This window comes from Myxine glutinosa, chromosome 1 (assembly GCF_964187855.1).
Source record: "Myxine glutinosa chromosome 1, kmMyxGlut1.1, whole genome shotgun sequence".
Classification (NCBI taxonomy): domain Eukaryota; kingdom Metazoa; phylum Chordata; class Myxini; order Myxiniformes; family Myxinidae; genus Myxine; species Myxine glutinosa.
In genome coordinates, this window is record NC_136261.1 from 402,426,888 (window position 1) to 402,440,626 (window position 13,739).

The following is a 13,739-nucleotide window of genomic DNA, read 5'->3' on the forward strand; positions in this document are numbered from 1 at the left end:
GGGTAGGGATGAAATACCTTTGGAAAGGTAGGATAGTTTAGTTGTGCATTGACCGCGTGACGTGTAGAAAGCCCATTTCAATGTACGTAAGCAGGGTAAACTTTGAGCTTAAGAGTGTTTATGTGTCACCACACGGAGGGTGTTTTTGTGTTTATTAGTTCTAGGGCATAAGATTCATAATTCCCAATATGTAATCACCTCCTGTGATTTGTCCTTCTGTTTTTTACAAGTAATCGGCTGGCCATGCAAACAAGCGCTCCATTCACCCACAACACGGTCATGCCGACAAAGACCCAAACATTTGCCGAATGGCGAGTAAACCCCGCCCAGCTGAACATTCCCGAAGGAGATTAGACTCCGCCTTCAAGGATCGTAACTGGCAGGCGGCGCCCCGAGTGTCGTCATTTGGCGTCAAGCAGGCCGTGGGGCCCTTCTCAGAAGGGCATGATTGGCCAGAGTGATGGGATGATGTAATGAGACGTGGGGATTGGTCAAGTGTGATGTCAGCGAGGGGAAAAAGTAGGGTGTGTCCTGCCCCCCCCCCCCTCTCTCTCTCTCTCTTGGACTGGCTTCGTGGCGAGTGGTCGCATTTTAGCTCTCTCTCTTGGGTTGGCTTTGTGGCGAGCGGTCGCATTTTAGCTCTCTCACTCGTTCTGGGCTTCGTGGCGAGCGGCTACATTTTGGTTATCTCTCTCTTGGACTGGCTTCGTGTTGAGCGGTCGCATTTTAGCTCTCTTGTTCTGGGTTTTGTCATGAGCAGTCGTATTTTGGCTCTCTCTCGTTTTGGGCTTCATGGCGAGCAGTCACATTTTGGCTCTCCCTCTCGATCTGGGCTTTGTGGCGAGCAGTTGTATTTTGGCTCTCTCTCTCAATCTGGGCTTCATGGCGAGCGGTCACATTATGGTTCGCTATCTCGTTCTGGCCTGGGTGGAGGACAGCTGCGCTTTGTGCCTTGTGCACCTGAAAGATTAATTGGAGCTTTGAAGAGCGTGGAATGACTGTAGGAGGATGGTTTGCCGCCGCTTCGTGGCTAAGGTTACGTGTGGTGATTTGCGCCATCTTGTGCGCTCCCGCACGGAGACTCGGGGATCGTTGATGCTCCTCGTCGGAGCAATCTGAGTTTTGGCCAACTCACCAAACCATTTTCTTTTATTTTATTTTTCTTTGCCCCTGTCCTGCAATTGTGTCTGAGTGGAGGTGCCTCAAGTAGGAAAGAGGTTTACCTCAGCATTCATGTTCTTTTCATTGTCTTTTCATGTAATCTCATTAAACCCATATTTGTTGCATTTTACATTGGTGTCGTGTTCGTTTACTTGGTTGTGGCTTCGAGGAATAAACCCCGTGTTGGCCGTCGGTTCAGGAAAGGCCGCGGTTCCTTCCCGCATGTGCGAAAGATAATCCCACCAAGTTCGGGTATATGCCTCAGAGTAACAACGTTTGGCTATTTGTGTTCCGGTGTGAGGCCTTTGTTCATCGGCCACGGACTGGACATTACGTTTGTGGGGGTAGAGGACAAATTACCATAGTGGAGGCAGGATTGTATAAATTAGTATGAACAGCATGTGAGTAGGAAGCCTATTTCGATGTCTGTAAGTATAAAAACAGTGAGCTTAAGGTTGTTTATGTGTTCCTCCAAGGAATCGTATAGACAATTAATCCCACCCCACCAACCGACGAAGGAAAAAGGCCTCGTCCAGTAGGGGCGGAGAATCGGTTGGCGGTCAAGAAGGCCATGAAGCCCCACCCCCGAAGTGCATGATTGGTCAGAGTGACATCATCGAGAGACTTCGAGAACGGAGGAGGAAGGATTGCTCTCTCCGGTCCTGGCTTTGTGGAGGGTGGTCGCTTTTCTCGTGAGTGCTTGTGGGGAGAACTGTTCTGAGCCCAGAGATCCTTGCATCGTTAGAGCCAGGGTTGTTGTTTGTCTCTGTGCTCTTCAGGGGAGTTGGGGACCGTGTTGTGCTCCCCCCCCCCCCCCCCGGGATCAAGCGGGAGACGTTTGGCTGCATGCTGGCATGATTGACCTGCGCCATTGTATGGGCGCTTCGACGCGCAGTCCTCTCGCGCACCAATCCCACCAGAGAGCTCGTTGATACCAGAGCTGAGTGACAGCAGAAAAGTGGGGATTTTCTTTAATTTCCTTTAATCATTCCCCTGTCTGTTTTCCTGTCTGAGTGGAGACGTCTCAAGTTTGGGATATTAGTTTTTACCTCACCGTTAATTTTTGGTTCTTTGATTTACTTCATTAAATTCCTTGCTGTGCTATTTCTTTGTTGTGTCTTGTTTGCATGGTGTTAGGTTCGAGGAATAAAACCCGTGTGGTGACCGTCTGAACTAATCAATTTGGTTCCATCGTGCATGCGTGCCAAAAAGTACCACCAATTTTTGGCTTTATTACCTCAAAGTGAAGATCGACCAGCTATCCATCCAAGGCTGGTTTTCATCGGCCATTGACTTGAGAATATGCTGGTGTAACACGTACTTGAGGTCCCTGGAATGAAAATTTGGATTGAATAGTCTCCAGAAAGCAGTTCCACAAATCGGATAAAGGACCGGATATTTGTGTTAAGTAGAGATTTTGGAAGTTTGAGAAGAAGGAGTTAGGAGTTACTGTAAGAAGGGATTCATCCTCAATTGTTACGTGCTCCTCCCCAAACCCCGGTCACGGTGTACCTCCGAGCCCCGAGAGGTGTCACAGCAGAAAGATGTGTTATTCTGTATGTCAAAGATCAATGGTGAAACCACACCAATTGTTACCAACAAACAAGTATTGTATTAAGATCACACAAGAATAACAGTACAACAACAATAGTAATCAATTGTACAACCAGTATATATTTCCTATGATGGTACCATCAGGTTCGTACAATATAACTCACTGTGCTCCAAGTGTGCGAAAAGAAGAACATTCCCCAATGTCTCTATTCCGGCATCAAGCCAAAGTCGATCCGCTCCAGTAATCGTCAGAACGATGTCTAATCGAGACCAGAATCCCATTCGGATGACAGTCACAGTCACGCTGCCAAAGCTGTGCAAAGGTGCCCTCAAGGCGACTGGGAAATCACACCCTCGGGTATGGACGTTCCACGGCTCCCAATCGGCGAACCGCAGATTTCCCACTTAAAAGCCACGTTACACACACACACACCAGATTAACGTCTGAATGCGGTGACAATGGTTAAAGCGAGGTGAAAAACCTTGAGCGATGCGCAAATCCTGCGCAAGGTAAAAATGGCAGACGGCCCGTTCTCGTGGCGTAACGGCACTCCAAAGATTCTCTTCGGAATCAACTGCAAAACCTGTCACGCAGGTTTATCTGTCACAGCGATGACAACTCTGTCGCAGGAATCTCTTTCCCGGGAAACCCAAAGTTCACTCGTGACCCTCGTTCATCAACGTTTGCTCAGGACCTTGAAGCAGCTCGGCTTCTTGTCCGACTCACTCGCACCGCCTTCTCTTCCTCCTCTTCCTCTTCGTCGTCGTCTGGTTCCGGTTTCATTTAAAACATTACCTTTTTTACCTTTTTAAAATAGGAATCTCTATTTCCCTTAAACGACAACAATAATAGTACATGGAATCAAAAATGTTTACAGTGGATGAAAACCACAACAATGGAAGTGACTAATCCGTAACACTTCCCCCCCGCAAGAAAGAAAGTTTGAACATCGTGAAAACTTTCTTTGCAGGCAAAAACTCTTTTAACAAACAAAAGTAAAACTCACACCCAAATGATCAATTCACGTGAGCCACAATAATTAATATTCCCCAAAATAAAGCAACAAAACTTCCAAACAACCTACATAAATTTCCAAAGTTTGTTCGCTCTGGACAAAGCATCAGCAATGACATTGTCCCTGCCCTTTACATGCTCAATTTCCAAGTTGAACTCCTGCGAAGCCAAACTCCATCTCATCAACCTCTGATTTATATTTTTCATTTTTTGAATGAAGGTTAAGGGGTTGTGATCAGTGAATCCAAAGCAAAGCAAATCTATAGCACTTTTTGAAGGAGGCCGAGCTGAGAGCCAGGTTTCATGGTGGTTGGGTGGTGAGGCCTGGAAGTATTCACTGCATGGACGCATTTAGGAACGTGGAGTTCACGGGTTAATCCGTGTCGGAATCTTGGCTTGGCTGCTCCTGAGCACTCGGTGCTTCCAACTCTTCTCTTGATCATAAAAATCGTAATCACGGTTGTAGAGTCGGTGCTGTAGTCACGTGAGTAGCGGTCTCCATCTCGGCTACCACCGTAGTAGTCATCCCATCTCGAGTTGCCAAAACTGCGCTGCTGCTGCTGGGAGCCTCCGTAGTAATCACGACTGCGGTCACCACCAAAACTACTACTCCCACCCCGGGAACCAAAGCCACCCCTGAAACTACCTCCACGTTTTCCTCCTCTGTAGCCCCCTCGACGCCCATGGCCTGCCTTCTCTACTGTTATGGTCCGACCTTCCAAATCCTTGCCATTCAAATCCTGTTCTGCATCTTTGGCGTCCTTTGTGTTTTCAAACGTGACAAAGCCAAACCCTCTCGACGTTTGCGTCTCCCTGTCTTTTATCAGCAGCACTTCCAAGAGTGGTCCATATTTGCCAAAGATAGAGTCCAGAACATCTTCACTTGTGTCAAAGTTCAGAAGACCGACAAAGAGCTTGCCAACTGCCTCCATCCATGACTTGTGTGTGCTGACACTTAGTTTCAGGATACTCGACAAGAAGTGACTGTGCAAAGCGTGATGTCAGTACCTTCTCCTTCTCTTCAGAGCGCTGCCTACCCATAGCACGAGTCGCGGCACAGGATGGAAAGATACCCGGAATCTCCTGCTCTAACTGTGCGGTGTTATTTTCCATACTCGTCTTTTCAACAAACATTGGATTACCAGAAACTCGACCACCGGCCAAATCATTCCCGATAACAAAAGAGATTCCCTTTACAGGAAGAGGGGCTTGTAAACCTACGGTGATCGGTCCTGACACCAAATCAGACTTCAAATGGATGACATGAAGAGGAGCTTTAACATAGCCACCAACCCCCTGTAAAAGAACACTAACACCAGTTGCCATCTTCTCTGACAATGGCAAAATGCCCTCAAGCATCAAAAATTGATGTGCTCCTGTGTCCCTCAATACCCTAACAGGTCTCTGGTTTGTTAAGTCTCCATCCATTGACACAAACACCTCTGAAATAAAAGGTTTGTAACCCTCTTGAACAAGGTCGTGCTGTGATGCCGTAACTTTGGCATGGGAACCTTCACAAGGCACTGTCCTCCAAGGACAATTTCTCGCATTGGCCAATGCATTCGGAGTTGTACTAGTCTGACTCCGCTCCTGATTTTTCCTTTTCAGGGCATAACATTGGGACATCAAATGCCCAGGTTTCTTGCAAAAAGCGCAAGTAGGCCCGGAGGAAAAACTCGTGGTCTGCCTCGGGCCCCCCGGAAGATAAGTCTATCTTGGAACTGTAGTCTTCTGATCCCTAAAAGTCGCGGTATCAGATTTGTCCCCATAGTCACCTCTAGGCCGCCTCGATGAATATTTGTTGTCAGCCCCTGATTTACCATAACTCCCCTGGCTAACTCTAGGTGGGAAGTTAGGTTTGTGGAACCCCATCCGGTGTGTCAAGGCATAGTCATCTGCCACGGTTGCTGCCTCATACAACTCTGGTACTTTCTTTTCATCCAGATGTACTTTAATGTCCGCGTGGACACACTGTTTGAATTCCTCCACCAAGATCAATTGTCGCAACAGGTTGAAGTCTTTCCCAATCCCCTTCGAGTCACACCACCGATCAAACATGGTTTCCTTCATTCTGGCAAACTCCACATGGGTCTCGCTCTCCCTCTTCCTGGCATTCCTGAATTTTTGCCGGTAAGCTTCAGGGACCAATTCATAGGCTTTGAGAATGGCTTTCTTCACTACCTCATAATCTGCACATTGGTCAATCGGGAAAGCCGAATAGATATCTTGAGCTTTACCCAACAGAACACTTTGCACTAACATAGTCCAGGACCCCACAGGCCATTTTAGCATTTGAGCCACTTTCTAAAAGTGTAAAAAAAAACTTGGCTACCTCCTTTTCATTGAAGGGTGGAACCAGCCTCACATGCCCACCATCATCCCAAGTGTTCTGACTCGTTGTCGAACTAGCCGGCATGGATACTACTTCTCTCCGTTCTCCCAGTAATTCCAGCTCCTTGAGTTAATTTCCTTCTGATACTCCATGTCACATTCGTTTAACTCCATTTCGGCTCTCCCTTCCTCTGCTCTTTCCTCTGCTCTGCCTTCTTCTTCAGCTCTCCTTTCCTCTGCTCTTCTCTCCTCGAGTTCTCGTTCCTGTTCTGCTCTTCTTTCCTCGAGTTCCTTTTCAGCTCTACATTCCTCTGATCTTTCCTCTGCTCTTCTTTCTTCTTCAGCTCTCCTTTCCTCTGCTCTTCTCTCTTCGAGTTCTCATCCTGTTCTGCTCTTACCTTTTCTGCTTTCCTTTCCTCTGCTTTTAACCTTTCCTGGCTCTGCAGTTGCATCTCTATTTTCCGGAGCTCCACATTTTCTTTTTCCTCGGGTAACCAATCCAAGGCTACCTCTTTCCATGTTCCTTGTCCCACCAGAGATTCTACCACCAATGTCTGCATCTCTGCTTTCTTCATATTAACTCGGACCTCCAAGTTAAAATATTTGGCCAATATCAAGTGTTCCGATCTTTTTAATGCTTGGAACTGTGCCTCATTAGGGGACACCTCAAACTTTTCTGCGTCAAACACCATGGTGACTATCAGTTAACACCTGTTAACCTTCACACAACAATTTTTTAAAAAATTTGGGAATGCTAGAAAAATTCGAAATTTGGGAATTTTGGGAATGATAGGGAAGTCGATCCCGGAGGAGATTTGGGAATTTTGTCAGCAAAGATGAGCCCCCAATTTCTGTTACGTGATCCTCCCCAAACCCCGGTCACGGTGTACCTCCGAGCCCCGAGAGGAGTCACGGCAGAAAGATGTGTTATTCTGTAGGTCAAAGATCAATGGTGAAACCACACAAATTGTTACCAACAAACAAGTATTGTATTAAGATCACACAAGAATAACAGTACAACAACAATAGTAATCAATTGTACAACCAATATATATTTCCTATGATGGTACCATCATGTTTGTACAATATAACTCACTGTGCTCCAAGTGAGCGAAAAAAAGAACATTCCCCAATGTCTCTATTCCGGCATCAAGCCAAAGTCGATCCGCTCCGGTAATCGTCAGAACGATGTCTAATCGAGACCAGAATCCCGTTCGGATGACAGTCACAGTCACGCTGCCAAAGCTGCGCAAAGGTGCCCTCAAGGCGACTGGGAAATCACACCCTCGGGTATGGACGTTCCACGGCTCCCAATCGGCGAACCGCAGATTTCCCACTCAAAAGCCACGTTACACACACACACCAGATTAACGTCTGAATGCGGTGACAATGGTTAAAGCGAGGTAAAAACCTTGAGCGATGCGCAAATCCTGCGCAAGGGAGAAATGGCCGACGGCCCGTTCTTGTGGCATAACGGCACTCCAACGATTCACTTCGGAATCAACCGCAAAACATGTCACGCAGGTTTATCTGTCACAGCGATGACAACTCTGTCACAGGAATCCCTTTCCTGGGAAACCCAAAGTTCACTCGTGACCCTCGTTCGTCAACGTTTGTTCAGGACCTTGAAGCAGCTCGGCTTCTTGTCCGACTCGCTCGCTCCGCCTTCTCTTCCTCCTCTTCCTCTGCCTCTTCGTCGTCGTCCGGTTCCGGTTTCATTTAAAACATCAACTTTTTTACCTTTTAAAAATAGGAATCTATATTTCCTTTAAACGACAACAATAATAGTACATGGAATCAAAAATGTTTACAGTGGATGAAAACCACAACAATGGAAGTGACGAATCCGTAACACAATAAATTAAAGATGGTCGGAGATCGAAGAGAGCAGAGGGATCAAGACTGGAGGAAATGGGAAATAACAGAGGATCCAGCAACCTCTGCAATGTGAGATCAGCAGGTCTTGTTCTTTGGTCTTGTCATGTGAGATAATAATAACATTGATAGTTTTATTTTCCACTTATTCCAGGAGAGACAGGTGTGAAGTGGAGGTGCAAGCCAGTGGGGTGGAGCATTACTCCATTGTGCTGTGGAAAAGCTGTGTTGGTTGTGAGTAGTTTTAATTACCCCGTGCACATGAAGTGAAAAGGTGGGTTAGGGAATTTATTCATGTCCGTTCGTCTGTCTGATCAGTTTATCATCATCAGTTTATAACCGAGGAACTACTTATTTAAATTAAATGTGATATTTTGAACAGTCGGAAGACCATTTTTTTCGTTTTGCAGGTACTTTCGTTTTGAATTTGTCCCGATCACACAGTGCAGAACAGAGCGAGATCATATTCTTATTCTGTCCACCTGTCTGGCAATCAAACAAAAGTGAAAATCATTCAAACAGGAACCTTGATGTTTTTAAGGATGTTATAAATCACACAGGCAGAAAGAGCTAATGTAACATGTTCGATAGGGTGATGTAATAGACACTGGGTAAAACGGCAGTAAAATCTGGAATCAATTTATTTGTGCACCTTTAAACCTTCAATCAAATTTAATTAATTATATACTTGAACACGATAAAACAAACCTTCATAATCCCTCCAAGAACCATGTTATAATTGTTATATGTCGACATCAAGGAAGAGATTTATTTTTGTTGTGATCCCGCACACGCGTGACGTCACAACATGGCTGCACTTGGTATTTTCTCTTTCCAAGCAACTAGGTCGCGCTTGTCGAGCCAGCTGTTCCTTATTAACGGTTTTGAATGGAGTGCTTGCTTAAGTGTTCAAACCACTTGGTGAGTGCTCTCCAAGAATCTTGGTAACTGAACACACCCTTGGTGTTCGTGGAGCTGGAAGGTGGTCATTGGCGGTGTTCATGGAGCTGGATCGTGGTTATTGGCGGTTACGCATCGGGGATGGGGAGCCTGGCGGCATGTCAGGGCTGTCTGGTGAACGTGCTTACCAAGCTGTTTCATTGAAGGCATCAACTGGGGCCGTGTGATCACCTTCTTCCTGTTCGGTGTCACACTGTACACAGAGTTGGCTGCACCAATACACATGGACTCGCTTTATTCATGCATGACTGACTACATGGAGAACGACCTCAATCCGTGAATCGTTGCTAATGGTGGGGTGGTTTCCTCCATCTTTTGCTGGAGAGCTTTTCTCACTGCTGGTCGTGCTTTACTGCGATTGGGGTGATGCCAAGGAGGCGGTTCCTTGAAGTAAATACTTGAACACTGCGTGGTGTATCATGTTCTATGAACTGTCAGGTTTTTGAAGTAATGACTGACAGATGGAGGATACACCATATGGAGGATCCTCTAAGTTGGAATTCCAGCATGGATTCAGGAAATCAAAGTATTATGATTGGAAAAATTGGTGATGGAGAGAATGATGAAGGAAAATATGTTTTACTCCCTAAATATACATTTCCAGGAAATAACTTACTTGGATCCCACTTATTCTCTCTGCTTTTGAAGCTGGATGGAGGCTATGTTTTCACCCCTGTGTATTTGTCTGTTTCTGTCTTGGTTGTCTGTTTGTTTTCCTGTGAGCAGGATATCTCAATAAGTTGTGGATGGATGCGGACAGAATTTTGTGGAGAGGTTGGGTGTGTGACAAGGACGAATTCATATGATTTGGTGAAGATCCGAATCTTTGGTACATCATGGTACATCATGGGCGAACAAACTTTGGTACATCATGGGCGATGACGGTTGTGATCAAGTTTCATCAAAAATGTGCATGTAGTTTCGGAGAAGAGGGAAAATACCTATTTTGTGGGGTCAAATGACCCCCGTAGTTCCCCTTAGTCAGCGCAGATTTTGATGCGATCAATACACCTTCGTTAGGCATCAGGTATGAAGCTTGTGGCCAAGTTTCATCAAAATCCAGTGTTTGGTTCAAGCGATAATGATTAAAGTTTTAACAGACTCACTCACTCACTTCCCTACGGACACTGCTGATCGCATAAGCTCACCGTACTAAAGTCCAGGTGAGCTAAAAATTCTGCGTTGGTAAAGGGAATTTTGAAATCTATAATTTTTTTCACAGGTGCACTGCCCTAGATTCACCAAGAACTTTCAACATCAACATAAATCATTCACATGTTCCTAAAATCATTCACATACGTACATATTCACATACATTTACATGCATATCACACAACAGAAGACATATTCACATATGACATATACAGACATATTCAGACATATTCATATTATCACATATTCACATACAATCATTCACATACATATTGAATCATTCACATGTACCTTGAATCATTCACATGCACATTTAATAATTTGTATGTACTTTGAATCATTCACATGCACATTCGATCATTCACATGTACCTTAAATAATTCACCTGTTCCTTGAATCATTCATGTGTACCTTGAATCATGTGATGTTCAATTCCAGAGAAGAACGAAAGATTCATTCTATTTTGTGGAGAAAACGAATTTGCGATCACTCGATTTTAGTACATTAGAGGGAAGTGTAAGAACAATGTTGTGAAATTTCCTTCATGAATCGATGAATATTTTATTTTATTTTCATACAAAATGGAGGTTCCATTACTCTTCCCCCATGTTTGTTGTATTGAGATTTTTGGTTAAATGATAAAAATAAAATCATCATAAACATAAAAACAAGAGAATTTCACATCTTGTAATTTTTGTTCATCTTTAATCATTTCCACAGAAGGGCCAGAGATGGTTTATCTGCAGCATCCGGAGGATTTATTCCTGGCGAAGCATCCGGAGAAGGATTATCTGCACCATCCAGAGCATTTATTTCCGGTGGCGCATCCAGAGAAGGTTGATCTGGATCAGAACAACTTGAGAAATCATTGTAAGTGAAGGGAACTGGGGAGGGTGTTCTTCTTATTTAAAATTCCATAATTCCTCCTTTTCATTCTTTCCTTTTTCTTCTGTTTTATTTCCCTCATTAAATTTTTCTTCACTCAATTCCACTTCGTGATTTTCCAACTCTATTCTCCCACTTGTCAAATGTCACAAGACCCAAAGTTTGTTCAATTGAACGATGTCCAACCAGGAGGAGGGGATAGTCCAAACTTGTGTTTACTGATTAAAGGCCTTTCTTAATCCCCACCCTCTCCTCCCTCCTACCCCATCCTCCTCTCTTCCACTCTCTCTTCTACTACCCCATCCCACTCTCTCTTCTACTACCCCATCCCACTCTCTCTCTCTCTCTCCTCCTCCCTCTCCTCCACGACCCCATCTCCTCTCTCTCTCTCCCACTCTCTCACCCCCTCTACCCCATCCCCCCCTCTCTCTCCTCCTCCCTCTCCCCCATCCCACTCTCTCTCCCCCATTACCCCATCCCCCTCTCTCTCTTCCACCCTCACCCCCACCACCCCATCCCACTCTCTCTCTCTCTCCTCCTCCCTCTCCTCCACGACCCCATCTCCTCTCTCTCTCTCCCACTCTCTCACCCCCTCTACCCCATCCCCCCCTCTCTCTCCTCCTCCCTCTCCCCCATCCCACTCTCTCTCCCCCATTACCCCACCTCCTCTCTCTCTCTCACCCTCACCCCCACTACCCCATCCCACTCTCTCTCCCCCATTACCCCATCCCCCTCTCTCTTTCTCTCTCTCCCACTCTCACCCCCACTACCCCCATCCCACTCTCCCCCACTACCCCATCCTCCTCTCTCTCTCTCTGCCACTCTCTTCCCCACTACCCCCATCCCACTCTCTCTCTCCCTCCCCTTCTCACCAACAATGTAATCAGAACAAGACCTTTTTTTGACGATTACTGGTTCGTTTTTCAAGCATAAGTGGTATAAATTGCTCTTTCATCCTGATCTATCTATAATTCCAGTAATCTCTGTATGTGTGTTTGTTTGTTTGTTTGTCTGTGACCGCTGTTTCTCGACAACCACGGGTCCGATATACTTTAAACTTGCCAGGTATATTGCTGGGGACCCGAGGATGTGCCTTTTCAAGGTTTCATATTAATCGGACAATTACTTACCGAGCTATGTCCAAAAAACGATTCAACCAATCAGAGAGCAGCGAGCTATCGCGTGTGCCGAACGTGGCGAACACACTCTGCCTCGGACGGCACATTTGAGAGCGTATTCATTTATTTCACGTTGGGAAACTATGTTGCCGCTATGTTGGCGTTAAACTATGTTTTAAAACTAATTAAAACCATTTCATGTAAATAGAGGGGGGGGGGGGATTGTCACTGTACTCGCAAGCCGTTCGCCGTTCGCTTTGGCGTTGCGAATGGACCAAAACATTTCATGGACCAAACCATTTCATGTAAAGCGTTCACCGTTCGCTTTGGCGTTGCGAATGGACCAAAACATTTCATGAACCAAACCATTTCATGTAAATAGAGGGGGGGGGATATAATTTTAGATATCTATCTATAATTCCAGTAATCTCTGTGTGTTTGTTTGTTTGTACGTTTGTTTGTTTGTACGTTTGTTTGTTTGTCTGTGACCGCTGTTTCTCGACAACCATGGGTCCGATATACTTTAAACTTGCCAGGTATATTGCTGGGGACCCGAGGATGTGCCTTTTCAAGGTTTCATATTAATCGGACAATTACTTACCGAGCTATGTCCAAAAAACGATTCAACCAATCAGAGAGCAGCGAGCTATCGCGTGTGCCGAACGTGGCGAACACACTCTGCCTCGGATGGCACATTTGAGAGCGTATATTCATTTATTTCACGTTTGCAAACTATGTTGGCGCTATGTTGGCGTTAAACTATGTTTTAAAACTAATAAAAACCATTTCATGTAAATAGAGGGGGGGGGGGGGGGATTGTCACTGTACTCGCAAGCCGTTCGCCGTTCGCTTTGGCGTTGCGAATGAACCAAAACATTTCATGGACCAAACCATTTCATGTAAAGCGTTCGCCGTTCGCTTTGGCGTTGCGAATGGACCAAAACATTTCATGGACCAAACCATTTCATGTAAATAGAGGGGGGGGGGGATTGTCACCGTACTCGCACCCACGTACCCACGTACCCACGTACGGGCATTGCACCCACGTACGGGCATGCCCTAGTATATATAGTACGGGCATGCCCTAGTAATTTACAATCCTGAAGGAACTTGTAAGATATATCCCAATCTCTCACATAAAAATCTTACATCAACAAACATTGTGGAAACATATATCTATAATAATAAAAGTGTGTGTGTGTGTGTGTGTGTGTGTGTGTGTGTGTGTGTGTGTGTGTGTGTCCGTCTCCTCCATAACTCCAAAACCATGAAACCTACCACCCCCAAACTTTGCATACATACTTCTCCACCTCCAAGGAATTACATGAATGAAAACTAGGTGTTTGTGTGTGTGTGTGTTTAAGATAATTTACACAAACAGGCTTACCTTTGGTCAGCTTGCGTTCAGGTCGCTCAGCTCCAGGTCTTACTTCGGCCATTTTGTCTTAATTCTGCCACAATGAGGCTTGCTTGATTGCTTTAGCTGCTTGGTGAGCGCTCTACAAGCAGCTTGGTAATGGATGGAACACCCCTGCTCCCTCGTCAGATTGAGTCTATTATATTTAGTTCCTTCCTTTGAAGAGTAAAAATATGGGCAATATCCCTGGCACTCACCTTGTAGAATAAACAGTATAATACACTGACTAATCACTAAAGGTATTTTAAACCAATATCAATGGTTGCTGGAA

General features: G+C 45.3%; 1 protein-coding gene and 1 long non-coding RNA gene across 3 annotated transcripts in view; one reads left to right on the forward strand and one right to left on the reverse strand.

Annotated features, from left to right (window-relative positions):
• LOC144889588 (uncharacterized) overlaps nt 1-13,739 on the reverse strand; it is a 148,330-nt gene that overhangs the window by 44,342 nt on the left and 90,249 nt on the right. The gene's annotated exons all lie outside the window — the stretch shown is intronic.
• Nucleotides 1-13,739, forward strand: part of LOC144889585 (E3 ubiquitin/ISG15 ligase TRIM25-like) — a 36,253-nt gene that overhangs the window by 20,233 nt on the left and 2,281 nt on the right. For both annotated transcript variants that reach the window (XM_078770381.1, XM_078770382.1), the window contains exon 7: nt 10,769-10,918. In XM_078770381.1, coding sequence (XP_078626507.1) covers nt 10,769-10,918 — 150 coding nt within the window. The remainder of the gene's footprint in view (nt 1-10,768; nt 10,919-13,739) is intronic.